General features: G+C 44.9%; 1 protein-coding gene across 1 annotated transcript; it reads right to left on the reverse strand.

Moving 5' to 3' along the window:
- Nucleotides 1-114: 114 nt before the first annotated feature.
- On the reverse strand, nucleotides 115-23,246 carry LOC115110284 (caveolae-associated protein 1-like). The gene is made up of 2 exons (XM_029635798.2): nucleotides 22,376-23,246; nucleotides 115-3,102 (listed from the first exon to the last, which is right to left on the reverse strand). The coding sequence occupies exons 1-2, from the start codon at nucleotides 22,883-22,885 to the stop codon at nucleotides 2,251-2,253; spliced, it is 1,362 nt and encodes a 453-aa protein (XP_029491658.1). The 5' UTR covers nucleotides 22,886-23,246; the 3' UTR covers nucleotides 115-2,250.
- Nucleotides 23,247-23,570: the final 324 nt, after the last annotated feature.

Here is a 23,570-nt window from a genome sequence, read left to right on the forward strand (position 1 = left end):
ACGTCAAACTCAAATCATCCATTCTAATCACCATCGTCTCCCTATATCAGACCCTTGCCAGACCACACAGGCACAAAAAAGCTGACAAGTAATTCAAATAGACAGAGACTGAGGTCCAGGAACGGATATGTATTTTATTTGTTCACCTTTGTAACATTGCCATGTCATTCACAATCCCTTGTAATTTGCTGCTGGCACAAACAAAATTGGATAGCACTTACATTTCTGTATGTCACTATAGACTTTCATTTAACTGTCACCTGGCACATTGACCTGTGCTGGAGGGGTTCCTACAAGATTCTCTCCTTTGTCTCCCCACAATTACAGCACCCAATGCAGTCCAGGTGAAGTGCTGGATATATCCTGTCGTTAGCTGTGGCCATGGTGATAGATTCAATAAGCAAGGCTCTGTCAATCTCAGACAGACTCCTCTTCCAGGAGAGAAGCCTCTGGAGTAACAGTAACGTGGCAGGTTAACACAGTTATGTCTGTGCTTATTATAGCATATATGTACAGTACAGGCATGATTCTTGTAGCACTGTGAACATACATGCATACATTTGTACAATGTGTGTCAGTACAATTAAAAATGTTTTTTTATTTGTATGTTTATGAACATTATCATGTACGCACAGTGAGAGAAAAAAACAGGGAAACAAGTTAACTTCTACAGAACGACGGCACTAGGAACCTTTGATTAAAAGACGGCTCAAAATGTAATTCTCCTGTCATCAGTGACCAGTCCTAGTAACAACCAGGTAGTTTGGTGGTTACACTGGTAACTTAAAACTGAGAGTAAGATAACTATTTTCCAGATATCACAATATAGTACAACTTAGAAACTTGATGAAATATTATTTAAAAAAAGGAAGGCAAAACAATGCAACTAAATTCAGATCTCTTTGAAGTCGTCACTAATCCTTCATCCTTCTCGTCCTCCGTTTCAAAACCCCCAAAAATAGGATCCTGTTTTATACGTGAAAAACTTTTGAAATAATTAAAGAGAAGGATTACTTTACACACCTGGCACCCATCCACCCCATAACATAATTTAAAGGTACACTAGTTTTTCCCTGATTGGCTCAAGATTTGTGGCTGAAACGTTACACACGCACAAAAATAGTTCCATTTATGCCAATCAGTGAGTCTTTTCCTTGTCTTTTTAATATTGCATTTGTCGTGACCCTCCCTCTCGGTCCTCCGAAAACAATCAACCATTAGGGCCACACTGTTGATCAGAAATGAAAGCTTCATAGTGCTTCTCTAAAAAAAATTAAAACTAGCTTAATATTTATCCTTATCTTATCTATCTCGTCCTTTCAAATCCTTGTCATGTTGACAGAGCTTGTATGCCCACTCATACAGTAGAAATCTGGCTGCTCAAAATGGCTGTGAACATTTGTTTAACTGATCTGTAAACTCTTCAGCCAAGGAAAAGAGGGTCCCCTGTGTCACTCCCCATGCACGTTGAAACCATCTTTAGATGTTTCCAGTTTGTGCTCTAACTCTTCATTTGTCAAAACTTAATTTCTCTGACCTGCACATCACATGTCCACCGACCATCAAATCAAAAAATATCAAGATACCCCAACACTGGGCACACACTGGTCGAATCAACTTTGTTTCCACATAATTTCAAGGAAATGACGTTGAACCAACGTGGAATAGTTGAATTGACGTCTGTGCCCAGGGGGGATATTTTCATATACACTGTTATGTACTGTATATCCTACGTTAGCAATTATTGGACATCAAATCACAATAGAAACCACTATTTATTCCATTAGCATTGTGGTTATTCTATTTCAAAAACAAAAAAATAAACACAATTATATCAACAAGCAATATCCCAGACTAGACCAACCAGAGTCATTCACAAAGACAAGAAAATATGTAAGGAAGAAACAAAAATGCGAGCCTTGGTTAAAGTTTTTTGTTGTTCTTGTCTAGAACAGCAAATACTACATTGAAAGTCATTCCTGGTGAGTAATACTTTTTTGTTCTCAAACAAGATGTATTTAGGCACGTATGACTGTAAGTCGCTTTGGATAAAAGCGTCTGCTAAATGGCATATTATGTTATTATTATTTTTATTATAAGATGAATAGATTGTGAACACTGTCCCGACAGTCCTTATCATGCATGCTGTGTCACTGTCATCCAAATGTAGTATGTTTCTCTCCTCTTCTTTACTCTCCTCATCCCTCTATCATATCATTCTTCCAATCCTGCTGGGCCCTGTAGACAGAGTTATTTGCTGGTTGTCTTCATGCTTGTCTTCACCACAGGGAGCTTACTCTCCAGCCTGATCAGATGCTCTGCCACCTGGTCCTCAGCCACCTCCAGGAAAGCTGCCATCTCTGGGGTGTCTACTCTCACCAGCTCCTCCTCCTCTTCATCCAACTCCAGGACAGCAGCCATCTCTGGGGTGTCTACTACTCTTACCAGCTCCTCCACCTCCACATCTCCCTCTCCCGCCTGCAGGGCCTCGTTCTCGGCCACCTCCACCATCTCTGTGCCCTCTGTGTGCACCACTTCCACGTCTCCATCCCGGAACTTCTTCACGTGGAAGGTGAAGGGCGGCACGCGGTACACGGTCGTCTTGGAGCGGGCGTAGACGGTGTGGTCGGGGGTCAGAGACTTCTTCAACATCTCCTTGGAGCCCTTTAGCTTCTCCTTCCGCTCCATGTTGGGGGTCATCTTGTTGCCCAGCTTGCCCATCTTCTTCTCCAGGCTATGCTTGGTCTTCTCTAGCTTGTCGTGGGTCTTCTGCCTGGTCTTCTCCAGGTTATCCCTGGTCTTCTGCTTGGTCTTTTCCAGGTTGTCCTTGGTCTTCTGCGCTCTCTTCTCCCTCTGCTCTTTGGAGAAGGCCTTCTTGATGTTGTCCACGCGCACCTTGCTGGAGCGTTTTATCTTCTCCGCCCGGGACTCTTCGATGATCTCCTCGATCTCCACCTCCTCGTCTGAGTTGAGGCCAGTGAGCGCCGCCTCGCCCCCCTCCTCAGGGATCTGCTCCAGCCCCCCTTCCACAGAGCAGCCCTCAGCTACATTCTCTGCCACCTTGGATGACTTTAGAGAGGCTTTAGCGGCCTTATTCTCATCCTGTGAAGACACAAAGGAGAGAGTGGATGAGGTTAGACAACAGGAAGAGTCAACATACAAGATAAGTATGAACGTTTATGTTTAAGGCTCCAGTTAGGGTAAAAAAAATGCAGCAGATCCTGTTTTGCAGCCAGCTGATAGACTAGGACAGTATTACATATTTCTTTACTCTGTTTTACCGTTTTATATTTTATTTGTTTTCAAGCATGAGTTTGCAAAGACAATATTAAATCTACCTCATTATATATCAGTGCTCTGAGGGAGATAAGCTGTTCCCATCCTAATGTGTTCATTCATAGGGAACAATGTGTTCACAGAATGGGATTTGTCCAATATATATATATATATACACACATTTTCAAATTGACTGCATGATTATAGAGATTATATTGAAGTGTCACGTTAAAGCCCGAGGCAGAGAAAATGAATTAATATCAATTCATATGAATGTGGGCTCTGAGATGGAAATGAAATTTGACATTTATGTGTGTGATAAATTATTCATATTCATGGCTTGCCTCAGATATGTAACTTTATATTTATCAGTCGCATAAAAAAAATATATGAAACATGACTGCTACTGGTGGCCAACCCCATCTAGTGGTCATACAATACAAACTGACCAAGACTCCAAAATCAGCACAGACAATGAAATACTGTCCAGCCAATAGCACAAACTTTCCATATGTACCCTAGAATGAATGACTACAATACTTTAAATAAAGTCTGCCTGAAACCTCTGTATGTGAACCTGCAGACTGTGACTGATGTAACATTTGAGAGTGAGAGACTTTAGTCAGATTGAAAATCACACTTCGTCAGCATGTCTAGTTATGTGTTTCCCTGCCAGTTGTGTGACAACCACACCAAAGGGTTAGGTTATGTAATATAATTACTAAGATGAGTTGTAAAAGAGGTAGGACTACCAGTGACATTTGAAAGGTTGTAGGTATCCATCCTTAAACTCACTAAGACTGAAAAGCCTATTAGAGAGAGAGAGAGAGAGAGAGAGAGAGAGAGAGAGAGAGAGAGAGAGAGAGAGAGAGAGAGAGAGAGAGAGTATGTATGCATGAGATACACCAGGAGAACATTTACCACAGTTATCGCAATGATTCAGCGAGGTAGGAGTGTGCAGTGAGGTAGTTTACCAATAGCAGGAAATGCTTTGTGTCTAGTTGGCTCCGTATGCTAGTTTCAATATTTGGCACCATACAAACCTGTATGACATGCTCTTTCACAAGCTGTTGGTGATTACACTTATTTTGTGTACTGAACATTTACCAATTAGTTTGGCCGAGAAGACCCTGACACTAGTTTCTCGTATAACCAAAATAACGGCAAATGTTCTCAGTATTTCCAATGGACTGGATCATACAGTCTTGCCCTCCATCTAGAGGACAAGAAAGTTCTAGCAGCCGGTAAAGGGACGCCCCATCAGATAAGACATTGTCTGTTCCTGAAACCAGTACTTCACACTGACATTCACAAATACTCACACACGGCCCACCTGTCCAAAAACATCACTTGACACCTATGCTTCTCTGACAGCTGCCACTCACTCAGCGTCTCAGTGATTTTTTTTCTCTCACAACGTTAGAGAAATGTTGTATTGCTGAATATCCACTGAGGGAGACCAGGAATATGCAGAGGATGTTATCCCTCCTAATGCCCTATGCTAATCCTAGCATACCCCTCTGACCCTGCATCCCATAGAGATAGCTATGTCTTTGTTGTCACTGCCCCGCCCTGTCCCATCATAGCACAGCTCACGTCACACATCACACTTAACACTTTCCACTGACTCTATGCACACTCATAAGACTATATGTACACTCACACACTACACTACACTACACTACACTACACTACACTACACTACAGACACACCCTTTTACACTCAACATATGCTGCTGCTACTCTGTTCTTTATTTTACTCTTATTATTATCTATCCTGATGCCTAGTCACTTTACCCTGCCTTCATGTACATATCTACCTCAATTACCTTGTTGATCCGGTACTGGTACTCCCTCTATATAGATCCATTCTTGTGTATTTTATTTTATTCCTCGTATTACTGTGCCTCGTGTTACCATGTGACTTATAAGATTGTATTTACATTTGACTTTCACTCATTCTGTAAAATTCTATAGTATCACTTATCTCTTCAAGTGTCCCTTGCTTCTCTATCGCTCTCTCTCTCTCTCTCTCTCTCTCTCTAAACTCTTTAACCCTGTCTGTCTCGACACACTCTCTGTCTCTGTACACACTGTCCAGATATAATGTTGGGAAACTGGCCCAGTCCTGATTGTCTGAACTGAGTCACCTTCCTCTCTCCCCTGCCATGTGTGTGTGATCTCACATTGAGAGCATTGTGGGGAATGGGGAAAGGTCGGCTTGTAATCAGGGAGTGAAACAATCACAACTGAGTCTGTGTTACCTGAGGGTTGGTGAGCTCATCTCAACTTAGTTGTTTTTACTTCTAAGTTTTTTTTTACCCCAATTTCGTGGTATGCAATTGGTAATTACAGTCTTGTCTCATTGCTGCAACTAACGTACGCAGAGGCGAAGGTCGAGAGCCGTGCGTCCTCCGAAACACATCCCAGCCTAGCCGCACTGCTTCTTGACACAATGCCCACTTTACCCGGAAGCTGCACCAATGTGTCGGAGGAAACACAGTACACCTAGCAACCATGGCAACCATGGCAACCGTGTCAGTGTGCACTGCGCCCGGCCAGCCACAGGAGTCACTAGGGCGCGATAGGACAAGGATATCCCTGCCGGCCAAACCCTCCTCTAACCTGGACGACGCTGGGCCAATTGTGCACCGCCCCAAGGGTCTCCCGGTCGTGGCCAGCTGCGACAGAGCCAGGATTCGAACCCAGAATCTCTAGTGGCACAGCTAGCACTAAGATGCAGTGTCTTAGACCACTGTGCCACTTGTGAGGCCCCATGTTTGCTTTGTGTGTTCTCCATTTCTCTTCCTCTGCTTAAAAATAAAACGCTCATCTCCACTGTCATTCCCCTTTCCCTGTCTACTTTGCAATGTGTCCCGTAATCACACTGCTTATTGATTCCCGAGGCGATGGCTGGGGGAGATAATCCATCCGTTAGCTGGGTTTGGCCTGTTGACAGAGTTGGGCATAATTTTAGGCACTGCGATGGAACAGATCTGTATCGCTTTAATCAACTAATTCGGTCAGGAACTGCCAATGTAAAAACAATGCCATGGCAACCTGTCACAGTAATAAGGTTAAAGGTGGAGATTTGCATCATTGTGACACATGAAAGCAGGTTTGTAATGTTTCTTTAACATCTCATGAAAGGTGTACTCATTGTCCTCTCCAAACTCTCCACCCTGCTGTTACCTCATATTAAATCGTTCTTTATCTTTTGTTCCTCCCTGTGTAGGTGTACTCCCAGAGCATCTAGCCCTCCTCCACCTCAATATGTATCACTTTCCTTTCTCCCCTTGTTATCGTCAAGGCAACAATCCCTTGACACTTTCTATTTGCTTCATCATAGTTCAAACAAGCAGCTCGGGATCACAGCTTGTGCAAAGCCAAGGCTTTTTGTGATAGCTTTCATTACTCTTGTACCGGGGGAGATGTGAGTGTTTTTTGCAATGATGAAATACATTTTAAAAAGTACTTGACTGGAGCAGCGTGCACTGTTAAACAGGATAATGTGATGTTCAAGCCTGCAACATATGTTCTGAGACAAATTGACTGGAGCAGCGTGCACTGTTAAACAGGATAATGTGATGTTCAAGCCTGCAACATATGTTCTGAGACAAATTGACTGGAGCAGCGTGCACTGTTAAACAGGATAATGTGATGTTCAAGCCTGCAACATATGTTCTGAGACAAATTGTGATTTTGAATTCCGTACTTTGGTTTATTCTGGCATACTGAACATCCTACCTCATCACTGCTAGGCAGATATTATGTTCATTTGCATCAGCATTAACCAATACCACACCCTTCCCCTTATTAATCATTGTGCTGGTCTGATGTTCACAATGGTACTAGTGGAACCTATCATAAAATGACCATCGCTTCCTTATCTGGTGCTGTGTCCTACTCTGCTTGCAGTGTGTGTGTTTATTTCGGGCTTGCCTTTCCCTCTCTCCGGATTCCATCCACCATTCCCTGGCTACTAGCCACTGTAACATTCTGCCCCCTCCCCTCCTAGCCTCTCCTCCCAGTCCTCAACAGGGCAACAGATAAACACAGGAGCATGTCACCACGGCAACCACCATTGTGGGATATCGCCCCAGGTGGGGTGTGAAGATTAGCCTGATAAACGACTATGGAGGATGATGACACCCCATCGGAGGAACTACTGTACTAAAACGCTACGGTACGGTGTTCTATGGGACAGATTAGATTCAGAACATAACTGTCATCATCATACTAATATCAACAGTCTTGCTATAGCCAAACAGTACATTACCCCTAAGCAGCATGTTGGCCTGGCCTACCACTGATTCCATTGGGGTGATGTAATAAGATGATGGGTGCCTCGCCCACCTCGGTACAATGCCACATAGAAACTGAGAGAACAAATTGAGAGGGCAGAGTTCTCTGATGCCAGCCAGCCACTATGTCTAGACTAGAACCCATTAAAAAGCTCTTTCCCCCAACCAGCCCTTGGTTCTTCCAGAGTCAGACCCTTCACTCAGAGCCTCACTGCAGAATAACAATCAGGAGCTGTGAAGTCTGGAACAGGAAGAGGCTGCAGGCAATGGAAAAACTGCTCAGCCGGGCATTCTGGGGAAGTCATCCAAACGTAGGACGCTACATCATTGAGGGCATCGCCATCTCCTGTGTCGAGGTGGTGCCCCGACGCAGCCTGATTAAAATCATGTAGGAAAGGAAATGCACGTCTTCGCAGCCATCGGTAGCTCTCCCTGTGTGTGATTAATGAGAGAGAGAGGGAACGGATGGAGGGTAAGAGAGAGCACGGAAATGGAAACTCCATGAGTGTCCCTGTGTTACCCTCCTCTCTCATCCCACTCTAGCCGTGGAAAAGTCTGGTCTACATGTGAGTGTGTACGCTACTATGCTTGAAGGAGTGCCTGTGGAGAATGTGGTTTGTTGAGTGTGTGTGAGTCTTCACAGAAAGAAAGAGAGAGCACTGTTTTTTAATGTCTCTTTCTTTGCTCGGCTCGAAAGGGAGAGTGGCCTGGGGGGGGCTGAATTACAGCTCATGGAAAAGCTAGCAGATGGAGGGGATTTAGCACTGGTTACACTGTGTGTGTGTGTGTGTGTGTGTGTGTGTGTGTGTGTGTGTGTGTGTGTGTGTGTGTGTGTGTGTGTGTGTGTGTGTGTGTGTGTGTGTGTGTGTGTGTGTGTGTGTGTGTGTGTGTGTGTGTGTGTGTGTGTGTGTGTGTGTGTGTGTGTGTGTGTGTATGTGTGTGTGTGTGTGTGTGTGTGTGTGTGAGAGTGAGTGTGTGTGCGTGCGGCACACGCATGTTTGTGTGTATGTGGAACAAGAGTGTCTGTAAATCTCTATGTGCAATACTGTGTGTGTTTGTGTACAGTGTGTGTTGGCTATGACAGTGTATCCTATGCAGGGTGCTGAGTCCAGGCAAGTCGACATCTGTCTATTGCTCATGAGTCGTCTCTCTGAGGGAAACACTCCCTAGGAGGTATTCTGAAAACACACAAACCAGCCTGAGGCCCAGAGAACACAGTAAACAAGTCATGCATTCTACTGACTGAGACTGAAATAACAGAGAGAGAGTGTGTGTGTGAGAGAGAGAGAGAGAGAGTGAATGAGAGAGAGTGTGTATGTGAGAGAGAGAGAGAGAGAGAGAGAGAGAGAGAGAGAGAGAGAGTGAATGAGAGAGAGTGTGTGTGTACTTATTAGAGAGAGAGAGAAGGAAAGTTGAAGGTACAGTGGTAAGCAGGCCTCTTAACATATAATGTCCTGCAGTCCCCATCCCCATGTCTTGCAGTCCCTATCGATGCTACATGAAGCCTATCCTGTTTTGGCACCTACTATTAAAACCTTAAAAGGCTTTCTAGTTTGGTTATTTTTCTCTGAGTTTGAGTGTTCTGCCTCTGACTCATAGGCACTGCGGATCATTATTAAGCACACACTAGTTGCCATGGACGACAACAGAGCAAACAGTTGTCCAAACCACAGCTAAAAACTACAGCAGCTATGAGGCTATAAGGGCACTCTTTCGTCTCCTAGCCAGCCCAGGGCCCCTTTTCTGCAACACAAAGCAACACTCTCAGACTCTCTCTCCTTAGACATCAGTCACAGTCCTATGACATCAGCATTTTATAATGTCAATTAAATAAACCTAATATTAATGTCTGTCGGTCTTTCATGACCTATCAAAAATGTCATGTGGATTTGATAATTGTTGTAGATAAGGAATGTCACAGACCAAATTGTTTTGTAAATTACTGTCCATGCCCTTTTGGATGGAACTGAAGGTTTTCACAACAAAAGTTTTGGGAATGTAAATGAGGACATGTTTGGATGACATTAGGATTGATGCCAACCCTTTACTCTGGTACTCTCCTACATGCATCAGATATTTCACAAGAACAAGAGATGAAGCCTAGTGAGGTAAGAAGTGCTACTTGGGTTTTACTAGGCAATGGACATCTACCTACAGATGTAGGATCTTAATATGAGCCACTTCACTACAGCAGGAAAATAATCCTTCAGCAAAAGTAAATGTGAATTATTATATGGATTATAATGAATTTACATTTTTTTGTAGGGGTTGATACATTTTCCGATAGGGAATATCAAGTCTGACATTTTAAAATGAAAATTACAATCCTTTTTAAGCCTTGAATATACTACAAGTTTGCATTTCATGCTGTGCAGGAAAATTCTCAGTAACAAAAGCGCAATCAAATTAAGATCCCACATCTGTTATAAATGACCTCTACTACCATCTTAATCAGATGCCCGTGACCTCCCTCCCCCATTCCTCCTGGGGCAGAGATGAGAGGCATGCCTCGTGAGTCACCCTGGCAGCTGTCTGATCCTGTCTAGCCCCAGTCTGCAGTATGCAGCTGTGCCTTCAGCTTTCACAATGACCCATCTGGGCCCCTTCTACGACAGGAGCAGAGGGTGGAGGGCCCCTGGCAGTTATAAACATGGTGCTAGCAGCTGATGTACTACAGGCTACTGTACATTTCTGTTGCTTAAGCCTCCTATAGGTATAGTATTTTGGGGCTCAACACATTTAACACACGACTATAATGAGAATATTTATTTACAAGAAGCTGTTACAGAAGGGAATGGGGTAGTCTATGCATCCCAGCTCACTATTTTAGTTCAATTAGACGCAGCCAAGGCACAGAGATCAGGTTCTCGTTCCGTCTACCTCGAGCATCCTGGGGAATCCTCGTGACCACCATCATGATGCAGTTGAGGAGTACAAAGGGAATTCTGTGCAATGACCCACGACATGTTTTGCTCCTCTCTGATCTCACCATCCCACTATGGCAAACAATGTAACATAGCCCAACTGTGATGGCTTCACATGAAATGAAGAAATGAAGAAATACACTCTACACCTTTGCCACCAGGACCTCTCCCTTTCCAAACTGAATTCCAGACAGCCAGGTTGAAAAAGTTCCCTGTATTCTATTTGGGCACAATTGTGGTGTAATGGTACATCTTGTTTGACACCGGAAGGGAGTTCCTTGGGGTTTCTTTCAGAGCTATGTGTGACCTCACCACACAGGAGTCTGGCAGGGATATATCCCTTTCTAAGGCTCAGCCAATCCCCTCAACCTCTCTCCATGACTACAGCCACTGGAATCCCTACAACTACAACCACTGTCAACATGGCATCACCAGCCATCATGGAACCTTTGCCTTTCCACATGTTTTTCTGTAGGATTGGCACGTCTGACTCTCTAACGTAGTGATTCTGTAATGTCTGTGCTGAGATCTGCTCCCAGCGTTTAACATTAACACCAGGTTGACAGTTTAGATATAAAGTCTGTATCAGATCGCATCGGGCTATAGTAATGATTAATGGAGCCATCGTTCCTGCCTAATAACATAAGACACACATCAAGCCATTAATCCTGCGTCATGTCAGTCTGCCTTTTGTTCTAACTGTCTCCACTGCGTAACTGATTCTGCTTTATCTAAAGGGCACATCCTTGGGGAAGGGAGGGGGGTGTTTTAATGGGAAAAGTTTGACATTCGAGGAAGAGCTTTTGTTCTCAGCCTTTGTCTGCTCGTCAGGTGTGCGGCAGCCTCTGTTTTGGTTTACACTATCAGACTATCCCTGGGGTTTATTGGGACCAACACAATCCAAAGTGTTCTCCTTCCCCTCGTCCACCTCTGGTGGAAGGTTATGCCACCCGAGACGACTGATTAATGTCCTATTATGAGATATGCCAGAGTTGTCAGAATCTCTACCGCTAAAGTTCATATCTCATAGTTGACATCAACATACCTGTGTGCGAGGCATGAGTTCTATTACCTGCACTTAAATGTCTTCCCTCTCAGAGAGAGAGAGGTGTTAAGTAGTTCTAGGCAGTGGTGTGTCTTAATAAGGGTGAAATATAGGAAGAGTAATAACAACTAAAGCCAGTATCAAACCCTCCATCCACCCACGAAAGCTCCTTAATAAGAAACCATTTTAAAAGCATGATCAGTCTAATGCCCTCTGTGTGCAGTCTGCTAGTTTAACAATCATAGTTATGAGTGACCATAACCCACCCAGTGCCCTGCCTAGATCTCAGTGACAGGATATAACTCACAGGCCAGCGCCAGGAACACACAGTCCGAGCAGCAGGCACATGTCACCAGCTAACACAGCTGCACCTGGAACTGCAGGACACACTCTCTGAATACAAATATGTTATGCACTGTGTTTTGATGTTGACATCTGAATAGCCGTACACAATCACAAAGACACAGGTGTGCACACACAGAGATACAGAAACACGGAGGCACATCCACACACTGACACCATCGTTCTGTGCTGCTGCCGGTGGCTAAATCAAGTCTCCCTCTATGAAACAGGACCCTCCGCCATTCCATTCCACATCGTTGCAAGAGTATTTATAATCAAAGCACCAGAGCAGATTTTCTTTTACACGGTTTCTGAAAAATTTGGCTGAGTTATTACGATCTTGACAGTGGCCTTTGAAGTAACGGCTAGAGCGTAGGCTACAACGTACAGTAAGTAACATGTTTTCAGTGGTTGCCTCCGCTCCCACAATTCTGTTGACTGGAATTGGAACAAAATATCTGTTGACCAACCCAGGAACGTTGAGTGGCAGATGGACAGGTGCCCTGACCTTTAGCTTGCCTGGCAAATCATGTCTTCTGTTGTGGGAGCGAGGCCTGTAAGCCAAGAGGGCAGTGGGTGGTTGAGCCCAGTGTAGACGTCTGGGTCATACGAGTAGTTCATGTTTGTATATCTTAATAAGTGCAGCTCACAGTGACTTCATCTGGTCCCCTTAATTTGATCCTCAAGTGCAAGAGTAAAGGCTTTGACCCATACACTCGCTCACAAGTACACACACATGCACTCATTGACAGGATGAGAGCTGAATTAGCTAACGGGCAGCAGGAAACAACAGTCTTGTGGGTCTGCGAGTCAGACGACACAACAACAAGTGATGTTGTTTCCCAACAGGACCCCACCTCTCGCCCCCAACAGCATCAAAATGAGCCCAGCGTGAACCATGCACATTGTTAACAATGCTGCATGTGCTCCAGTTGTAAAGTCTACTGCTAATATATAAATAGGCATGGACAGAGAGACACACACTACACTGTGTTCAGTTTGGCAGTGTCTGAGGGCCACTGGCCTTCAGCCTCAGGAATAGCAGGGGTCCTCTTTCTGCTGCACATATCCCACTGGCAGTGATAAAAAACCCTGTACGCAAGAGTAACACTGTCTATCAGCCAATCCCTTATCAAGCCTTCACACAGCCATGACACCCAGATACTAGCTATGAGACAGATCTGTCAACCTTCATGAGCCCATTGATCTTTGTAAAGAAATTATTAGAAGGAGAATAGCTTTTACCACTGGGTGTGATAGGGTGGAGCAGGGGTCTTCAACAGGTGGCCCATCTGTTTGGGCTTCATTCTGTCCATTTGCAGTCTACAAATGATTATAATGATGTTCCGTCCCCCAGATCATCCACTCAGAATCTAGTTGGGGACTCTAATGGTAGAGGGAGGTGTAAAGAAAGACAGAAGAGAGGTGGATAGAACCACTGCCACTGGGGGGCATATGTAGTCAGTCGGGTTTTAGCGGCACGCTGCACTGCCACCAAACCAGACCACGGCAAAGCCCTCCTAGATCTGACAGAACTGTGTAAGCAATACGGCTGAAAGTCTACCAAGCTCTCTGAGTTATTAGGTGGAGCTAAATGATTGAACCTATCCAGTCATGTCTGGTATATCTGTTTCTATATCCGTGTCTTGTGTTAGGGGCCAGGGGTTGATTTGAAATCAGGCATACATTGCCTGATTACATTACATACATGATACTGTGATGTGAAACCTATGCAAGTGCACCTATCGCAGCGCTTTTTGATCTTTCCCAAGTATAAAAGGGAAAGAAAAACAAAATGAATGACAGCTCAGTGCTCTTGGCTGAACTCATCCTAAAGCCAGAACAGATATGAGAGAAGAGGGAGATAATCATTAGAGGAGCACAGACTGCTACACTTTGCCAATAGATACAGTCCATGTAGCTAGCTGGCTCCAGGCTGTTCCAGTCTGTTCCTGGGCCATGATAAAGATGGTGATGATGGGAGGGAGAGCCAACAGAGAGAGCCTGTGGTTTGGAGTGAACTCAGGATGTTCCAGTCTGTTCCTGGGCCATGATAAAGATGGTGATGATGGGAGGGAGAGCCAACAGAGAGAGCCTGTGGTTTGGAGTGAACTCAGGATGTTCCAGTCTGTTCCTGGGCCATGATAAAGATGGTGATGATGGGAGGGAGAGCCAACAGAGAGAGCCTGTGGTTTGGAGTGAACTCAGGATGTTCCAGTCTGTTCCTGGGCCATGATAAAGATGGTGATGATGGGAGGGAGAGCCAACAGAGAGAGCCTGTGGTTTGGAGTGAACTCAGGATGTTCCAGTCTGTTCCTGGGCCATGATAAAGATGGTGATGATGGGAGGGAGAGCCAACAGAGAGAGCCTGTGGTTTGGAGTGAACTCAGGATGTTCAAGGAAAACCCACACCGGAGGAAAGAAGAGGAACATTTTATTTGATGCAAACATACAAGAATGTAGGATCTCCTTGTCAAAACGAGGGCTCCCCCTTTTTCCTGGCATATTATGGCTGTGGTCTTCCTTCTGATCTGTCCATACAACATTTAGGATCCCCTGAATACTCGGGCAGACATCTTAGAACAAAAATAACAATCAAGTGAGTGTAATTAAGGTGAAAGGGCATGAAGGGATACACTTTAAATAAACTGTACATGAACGGCTTACCAAAACTGATATAATACTCCTGAATTTGCACTTAACATAGAACATAACGCCATGTCAGTGTGTCATTCAGAAATGTGAACAGTGCGGGAGAGGGGCAGTCAACTAACGTTTCACACACGCAAACGCACAATGAACCTAGTATTGAATCTCTCGGCCAGTGTTCTACAGAAGAGCTGACACGCAACAGTGAAATGTAGAGCCTGCCAGACATCTCTCCACAAGCTGCAGGAACCGGAGGGGGGGTGTAGGAGTATGGATGACAGGAGAGATTGACCCGGAGGGGAGTGAGAGACGTGAGGGAAGGTGGGAGATTCCAAGGGGATGAATCAGTGCCAACTTGGTCTGCTGTCTACCTCTCCATTCCCCTCTCTCTCCACCCTACTGTACGTTATCATCACACCCCTCCCCGGGTCTCCCACAGTGATCACAGTGAGTCTTTGGAGGACAGGTTAGTCCCCGACTAGACCATAGAGGGGTCACAAGCTTGAGGTAATTGGTTCTGAAGTGCTGCCATGTTTGCCTGGGGTTGGGGACAGAGACTGGGGGAGACAAGCTGTAACTGAGAAGCTGGATGTCTCCTGTGATACAGGACTGTCACTGTCCCCTGACTCCGTCCCCTGACTCCGTGCTAGAGCAGTACAGGGATGCTGAAGAGACTCATCCATCATAGACACACATATCCTCACAAAGTATGGTGATCTTGAGTCTTCAATAACAGATGAATGAGTGGACTGACAGTCCATGCTACACCCTCAATGCAATGATCAGATGGGCGGAAGGCCTTGGTCCACAGACACCTCTGAAGCATCCCTGGAGGAGGGGAGGAGGGGAGGAGTAGAGGAGGAGGAGAGAGAGAGGGGGGTGGGGTGATAGAAGATGGGTCAAGGGACATTTGAAGTTGAGAGAGGGCCATGAGATGTAGCTTTGCCCTAGGCTGCCACAACACTGTCAGCTGCTGCTGGGACCCTCAGAGAGAAAGAAAGAAAGAAAGAAAGAAAGAAAGAAAGAAAGAAAGAAAGAAAGAAAGGAGAGATTATGTGTGTGGATTGTGTGTTCTTCTGTCGATCCAGGTTTAATTATAAAGCATCCCTGTCAGTATGTTTCCCTGATGCTAGTAATATGAAAGGATGTGACTATTCTCAGAGTGTACTCACACGAGAGAAGAACAGCTGTGGTTGACGCCAGCACAAACTCACACAGGCAAATCACGGAACATGCACGGACAGAACATGGAACACTTGACTTGACACTTGACACTATCAGCAGTTGAAAACGTAAGGTTATTTGCGTAACCCCAGTTCTCTGATGATGGACATGAGATGTATCACATGTGGGGTTTGCTAGGACCGCCTACTCTCTCAAAAGTACCTATCAAATGTGTCTGTTGGGGACAGACAGGTAGAGTGGAAAATGTGGTGAGAGACCATAAAAGCAGTCTCCCGCTGTCTGGTTATTCTCAAGCATAATTATCTTCCTCACACTCTTGCGAGCAGGAGAATGATATAGTCACTACTCCACGACAAAAACTGCAAAAACAGAGAGTGTGCATCAGTATCTGGCAGGCCTGTTTTTTCTTCTCTCTCACTGGCTATGCCACTCTCTCCAAAGTGAGGATGGATAATTGCTGATATGCTAAGCCAGCAGCATACCACCCTACATCCCACTACTGGCTTGCTTCTGAAGCTAAGCAGGGTTGGTCCTGGATGGGAGATGCTGCTGGAAGTGGTGTTGGAGGTCCAGTAGGAGGCCCCCTTTCCTTGGGTTGAATTATTTTATCCCAGGGCAGTGATTGATTGCCCTGTGTAGGGTGCTGTCTTTTGAATGGGACGTTAAACAGGTGTCCTGACTATCTGTGGTCACTAAAGATTCCATTGTAGGGGTGTTAACCCTGGTGTCCTGGCTAAATTCCCATCTGGCCTTCATACCATTATGTCCACCTAATCATCCCCAGCTTCCAATTGACTCATTCATCCCCTGTAACTATTCCCCATGTCATTGCTGTAAATGAGAATGTGTTTTCAGTCAATCTACCAGGTTAAATAAAAATATAAAAAATAAGCCCTGCATGATGATAGCTGCCAGGACTAGTCATAAGCAGGATTTTAACTGCCGACCGGGAAATCACTGGTCATCAATGGGCTCGAAGATGAAGAGGGAAAGGATTGGTATCGCTCGGGCATCCAGGGGGTCCACTTTTCCTTTGTCTGTTAAGCTGGATATTCTCAGCCAAAGTGTCATTTCTCCCACCACCACTAGGCTCATGGTACGACCACATCCTTGGATGACACGGCAGGAGGCATGGATGCTATGGTCTGTAATCATACAGATCTCCTCCCAAGCATCTGGGTCTAGGGTCTCCAAGTTCAGTTTCTTCCTCACCTCCACCAGTAACTCAGTAGCCGGATATTACTCAACAATAAAGAGGTCCCGTTGAGAGCTCTAAATGCTTGGGCCAAGACCATGTTAATTTTCTGAAAAACAGAGGCAGTGAGGCACTGGTGTCGTTAGTCACACAGCACATGGGGCTGAGTTGGTGAGCCAGTGATGGCTGCACCATGGGAGAGTTGCCAAAACTATATTGTGTATGTTCAGGCTTGGGGTACCCTTAGCAAGAATTCTGCTAGTGATGGGTTTTTCCCACAAGCCCTCAGCTTCCCTGAGGCAAGCTGGTACCGCAGGGAGCAATTCCTTTATCGGGCTGTATGGGACTGGAGTCTCTTTCTGTCGTATAGGTCCCTTGACGGGCCCTGAGCCTGCTTGCAGAAACTGTATGAAGGAGCCCAAACTCTATTGGAGGAAGGGCAGCTCCACTGCTCTCGGGCCGTCAGGTCAGCTGGCGTGAGAGGGCGGGAGAACGTGATCGTAATCTCGAGGATCTCCGTGAGATTAATCCCATCGTCATCCTCATCATCCCCTAACTCACCCTCCCCCAACACTACGTCATCAGCCAGTGAGGGGAGGGAGTCAAGGCTATCCACCATGACCTCGCCCCACCTGGGCTTAGTTGCGGAGAGCTGAGCCTCAGCTATCGCTGTTGGCTCGAAGACAAAGAGGGGCTATTGAGATACAAGCACGTTTCAGCCCTTTCTCGTAAGCACTCCACAGTGCTCACAGGACTCAGGGTCCTCGAATAGAGGATGGGAATCTTTCCTGCTTGGCCTATGTCAAACACACACACACACACACACACACACACACCAACGAGCTGAGAGCGTTTGCCACAGAGACAGTGGGAAGGAGTGAAACCTGACTCAGAGCCAGTGTTGATTCACCATGCTGTCACTCTCTGGCCGAGCTCCTCCAGTATCCTTTAACCCGACACCATGCAGTTGCTGGCAATAAATAGAGCTGGGACTGAACCGTGTAGGACTACGGCAACATGAAGGCCACAGTTCATACGACTGACTACTGGTAGAGTCACAGTTCAGACAGTTAGAGTGGTGTGGAGTGGAGTCACAGTTGACAGTTCAGACAGTAACAGCAGTGGCATTCACCATTCTGAAAGTACATTCAGTAACATAGGGGTCAAAGTTCATAGAGTAATATGGGAGTCAAGGTTAACACAGTCACAGTTCAACGGTAAGTATTAGTTGTCTTGAATGGCAAAGCACAGGTGATGGAGAGGATGAGGAACTAAATGTGACAGGAATTTTCAGCTCCATCCATGGCTTTTTTGGAACTTGATTAAGCATGAATTTAGGGAAATGACAAGGCATCAGTAAACAGAGAAACCAAAAAGTGTTGTAATACTTTTCACTTCACATTGGGTTGCTCCCACGCACACAGACTGTAAAAGAAGTCAGAATCCAGGACTGGGCGATTTGAGCAGTGTGTCAAGCAGCAGGGGGCCCCTCCTTTACTGAGGTAATTTATTAAGACCGGCCGTCTCCGATTGGGTTCCTGCTAAATGCCAATAATGTAACCTAGTGCCACAGTGGACATTCCAGGACAGGGATCTGACAATAAGACCGCAAGCCAATGCGGTCTTTGGTAATCACTCTTCCCAAATATGTCAATGTTTTATAAGGCATTATACTGACCTCCTCTATAGGCATTTCTAAAGATTAAAAGACAAAATATATAATTTAGGCATTAGACAAAATGTATTTTCCAAATAGGTCCTTCCTCTGCTTTCTTCTCCTCTGGTTGATATACTGTACTGCAATCATGCCAGCTAATAAGAGCAGAACTGAGTTCAAATACAATTTAAAATATCTCAATTACTTTCACATGCATTCAAAGTAAGAATTCAGATATATTTTCTTTGAAAAGACAAGTAGTTTAACATTTTAATGCATTTGGAAATATACTTTAAAAGTATTTGAAATACTCAAAAACACTTACTCAAAAACACTCCCATGCATTTAACACAGGTATTTGAAAATAGTCTTTGAAATAAGTATTTGAAAACGATGTCAAATACAATTTGGCAGACTATTTGTTTTTTTTACAAATAACCATTAAAATACTCAAATAAAAGTACGTGTTTTGGGCTGTTTATCGGAAAATCCTCAAATACACAGAAAAAGTATTTGAAATACCAAATACTCAAAGGCACATGTATTTGTAGCCAGGTCTGAATAGGAGACAAGACATCACTGAACTTGCCCCCTGCCAGGTTGCAAGCTACCAAAAGTCTCGCCCTGCCATGAGGCTGCCAGCTGCAAGCCATTAGACAGACATTGCAGCACGCAAGGCTAAAAAAACACCAGCCCATGGAGTAGCAGGCTGCCACAGAGAGAGGGGCTGTTCAGACTCAACTCTCTGCCACTCATTCACACTCTCTCCGTTCCCTTTCCCTCACTCATCATAACGGAATCCCTCTGCTTGACTAGGACTTTATGTATGTACACTGGAGTGGTGTGACTGGGAGGTATACAGCCTGGTAATCTGTAATTAGGCTACTCTGTATTGAGACACAGGGGAAAAGTACCCCCGCTGGTTGCTATGGAGAGGGCAATACAAAGAGACAGCCATACATGTGAGGGGGGAGCATAGGAATGCATACCAGGGCATACTCAAGTTTATATTGAGCATGAAACAATATATGTACTGTATCTTCACTCACTGTATACGCTCAGGTAAAGCGAAGCTAAATATCCCTAAGCGCATACTGTAAACAAATCAATTATAACTCTGGAAATCAATGGTAATGCAGAAAGTGAGTACAAAAATACAAATGAATGAAAAGAAACGCTTTGAAAGCAGCTTGGTTAGCCCTGCGAGGAGCATATAGTTGTAGGCTACAGCTACTTATAGTAGAGTAGAGTTGACTCTTTCCACAGTTCTATATTCACACAGCGTTATTGTGGGTTTTCCAGCCAGTTAGGCCATGATGAATAGAGAGCATGGCACCGCTTCAGGACTAAAATGACGTCTTCATCTCACACTGTGTTGAGGCTTTCAACTATCTGTCACAGTCAGTCGTCATAGGTCGGGCGTTGGTTTAATCACATGTGGACCACCGGTACTACTGTGTTTATGGTGTCATCTTATGATTTGGTCCCACAGGTCTGGCTTGATATAGCATTAGCCGCATTGGTCAACCATGAGACACTATGGTCTGGGAAAGGTCAATGAACTCACTCCACGTGTCCTTATTCTTACAAACTACCGCACTGGGCAGACGTCAATTCAACATGTATTCCACGTTGGTGCAACGTAATTTCATTGAAATGATGTGAAAACAATGTTGATTCAACCAGTATGTGTCCAGGGGGACTAAGATGAGTATCACTACTAACTAACACACTTGACATGCATAGCCAATCTGTGCAATATGATTTCCTGTTGGTAGACAGTGTTTGGAGTTTTTCAGAAAGGGCTGAATCCTAAGTTGGGATACATGCACGTAACTCCAATGTTGAAATCTTTGACATTATGTTTTAGTAGAAAGTATAAGTTACACACACACATCTCAAATTATAAATTACACCATCGCATCAGCATTCGGCTCTCAAGCAAGAGCTTCCTCTCCTGTATAAGTGTTTCTCTACTCCAGTCCTCGAGTTCCTCCTAACACATTTGTATTGTTGCCCCGGACAAGCACACCTGAATCAACTTGTCAACTAATCATCAAGCCCTCTAATTTGAATCAGGTGTTTTTGTCCGGACCTACAGCAAAAATGTGTACGGCTGGGTTTCCTCGAGGTTCGGAGCTAAGAAACACAGGTCTAAGTATCTCACTGGTCTAAATACCTCACTGTTCTAAATACCTCACTGTTCTAAATACCTCACTGTTCTAAATACCTCACTGGTCTAAATACCTCACTGGTCTAAATACCTCATTGGTCTAAATACCTCACTGGTCTAAATAACTCACTGGTCTAAATAACTCACTGGTCTAAATACCTCACTGGTCTAAATACCTCATTGGTCTAAATACCTCACTGGTCTAAGTAACTCACTGGTCTAAATACCTCACTGGTCTAAATAACTCACAGGTCTAAATACCTCACTGGTCTAAATATCTCACTGGTCTAAATACCTCACTGGTCTAAATAACTCACAGGTCTAAATACCTCACTGTTCTAAATACCTCATTGGTCTAAATACCTCACTGGTCTAAATAACTCACTGGTCTAAATAACTCACTGGTCTAAATACCTCACTGGTCTAAATACCTCATTGGTCTAAATACCTCACTGGTCTAAATATCTCACTGGTCTAAATAACTCACTGGTCTAAATACCTCACTGGTCTAAATACCTCACTGGTCTAAATACCTCACTGGTCTAAATATCTCACTGGTCTAAATAACTCACTGGTCTAAATACCTCACTGGTCTAAATACCTCACTGGTCTAAATAACTCACTGGTCTAAATAACTCACTGGTCTAAATACCTCACTGGTCTAAATACCTCATTGGTCTAAATACCTCACTGGTCTAAGTAACTCACTGGTCTAAATACCTCACTGGTCTAAATACCTCACTGGTCTAAATAACTCACTGGTCTAATTAACTCACTGGTCTAAATAACTCACTGGTCTAAATACCTCACTGGTCTAAATAACTCACTGGTCTAAATACCTCACTGGTCTAAATACCTCATTGGTCTAAATACCTCACTGGTCTAAATACCTCCCTGGTCCTAAATAACTCACCGGACATGGAAAGCCTGAGGCCGAATAGCTTTGGCCAAGTATATCAGCTAGAGCAGTAAACAGTTTAGGGTAAACTCATCCTTGAGTGAAGAGTCACTCACTCTGGTGAGAGAATGTTAAAACAGTTGCTGTAACGTTATAATAAAGTTCAGAGTGTATTTTGCACCGGCTCATGATTTCCCCATGCATTATGGAGAATTCACCCAACCCTTTGGTGGAATCTAGTGGTCTTGTACAAGGTTTCTCCACCTCACATCTGAAGCAGCCTACTACAACCCACTGTTACAATCTACCATACACAAGAGACTGTGTATCCATCTTTTAATCCACTCAAACACTGATACACTGCTAACACTTTCTAATAACTTTCATGGATAAGCATTACTAAACTACATATATGCTACCTTAATTTTTCCATTCTGTTACCGCAGAGAATTTTCCCGCGCAGCAGAAAATTTAAATTGTATTCTGTTCAAGATTTTTTTTAAGTTTGTAATTTCCACTTAAAAAATGTCAGACTTGATTTATCCTAACTAAAAATGTATCAACCCCTACAAACATGTCCATTAATTATAATCCACATATTAATTAACATTTCCTGTTCCAGCAGCATTATTTTCCTGCTGTAGCAAACTGGTCAAAAAAAACTGTATTCAGCCTGGCCTCAGTGCCCGTTGGTATGGTTACACACCCCTCCGTTTCCCACTCTCACCTGGTAGATGAGAACCTTGAAGTGTCGTCTCTTGAGCAGCTCGTTCTCGTTGCTCTCCAGCTTCTTGATCTGGCCCGCCTGCTTCTCCAGGTTGGTGCGGACCGTCTTCACGTTGACGCTGACCTTGCGCACCTTGTCCAGCATCTTGTTGACGGTGTTGGCCGTGCCAGTGTGGCTCTTGGACAGCTTGGCCAGCTCTCCCTGGATGCAAGAAACAGACTTCTCCATGTCCTGCTGTCTGGCCTCCAGCCCGTTCTGGGTCTGTTGGATCTGGTCAACCACCCCGATGATCTTGTCTAGCAGAGTCAGCACCATGACCCCGTTGACCTGCGCCTCACTCTTGGTGCCCGAGCCCGTGGCCAGCACCAGGTCCACATCTTCTGAAAGGTCGTCTTCATCGCTGTCGGTGGCGGGCTGGACCGCTGCGGCCACCAGGGACACCTCCTCGTCGTCGTCAGACACCTCGGTCAGAGTCACTCGCCCCTTCTGCAAGCCTGCTGGATCCGCCATGGCTGTCAAGTCCAAACACACACCGCTCAGCTCTCACGCTCACTCAAGATAAAAATAGACTACCGGGAGAACAAACTTTGAGGGGCCACCCTGACCAAAACCCTAATTCAAATACTTGTCCTTTCTATGAAGGGACACTTCCACTTCCTTGGCGTTTTCCTCTTCCCAATTTCAAGTCTACTTGTCTTCTTGCTGTATTTCTTTTCCTCCTTTTTTTCTTATTCTCAGTCGTCTCAGTCTTTCTCTCTCTCTCTATCTGTCTTTGCGTCTGCCCTGGGATGCTGGCCAACCAACGGGAGTGGAGCCTCTCACTGCTGAGGCATGTGTGTCCTGACTCAAATGACAGGACTCCCTATGATACCACCCAGTCAAACTTTTCCTTTCCTACAGCCGGCCCCCAGTCCACCCCACCCGCCCCCCTGCTCCTGGGGCTCCACCCCATCCCCTGCCCAGCCTGAGGGTATAAAAACCCCAAGCCCTTGTCTCCACCCCTAATGGTTGGGCAGAGCCTGGCAGACCCCGCCCCGAAAGGGTAGGGACTGCCAGAGGGGAGGCAGGGGAAGGATCCAAACATGCACACAATGGCACAAACTGGCACAGATTAAGTGCAAGGTTTTAAGCTCCCGTCACTTGCATAATTAATTTAATCAAATCTGTAATTTCAAATATCATACCACATGGTTGA

This window comes from Oncorhynchus nerka, linkage group LG26 (assembly GCF_034236695.1).
Source record: "Oncorhynchus nerka isolate Pitt River linkage group LG26, Oner_Uvic_2.0, whole genome shotgun sequence".
In the NCBI taxonomy this organism is placed as follows: Eukaryota; Metazoa; Chordata; class Actinopteri; order Salmoniformes; family Salmonidae; genus Oncorhynchus; species Oncorhynchus nerka.

What these genes read in the sequence shown, in the direction of transcription:
- LOC115110284 (XM_029635798.2), bottom strand. Translation starts at nt 22,885, where the DNA reads ATGGCGGATCCAGCAGGCTTGCAGAAGGGGCGAGTGACTCTGACCGAG. An exon ending in TCAAGGTTCTCATCTACCAG is followed by an intron (nt 3,103 to 22,375) that starts GTGAGAGTGGGA and finishes GTGTCTTCACAG; the next exon opens with GATGAGAATAAGGCCGCTAA.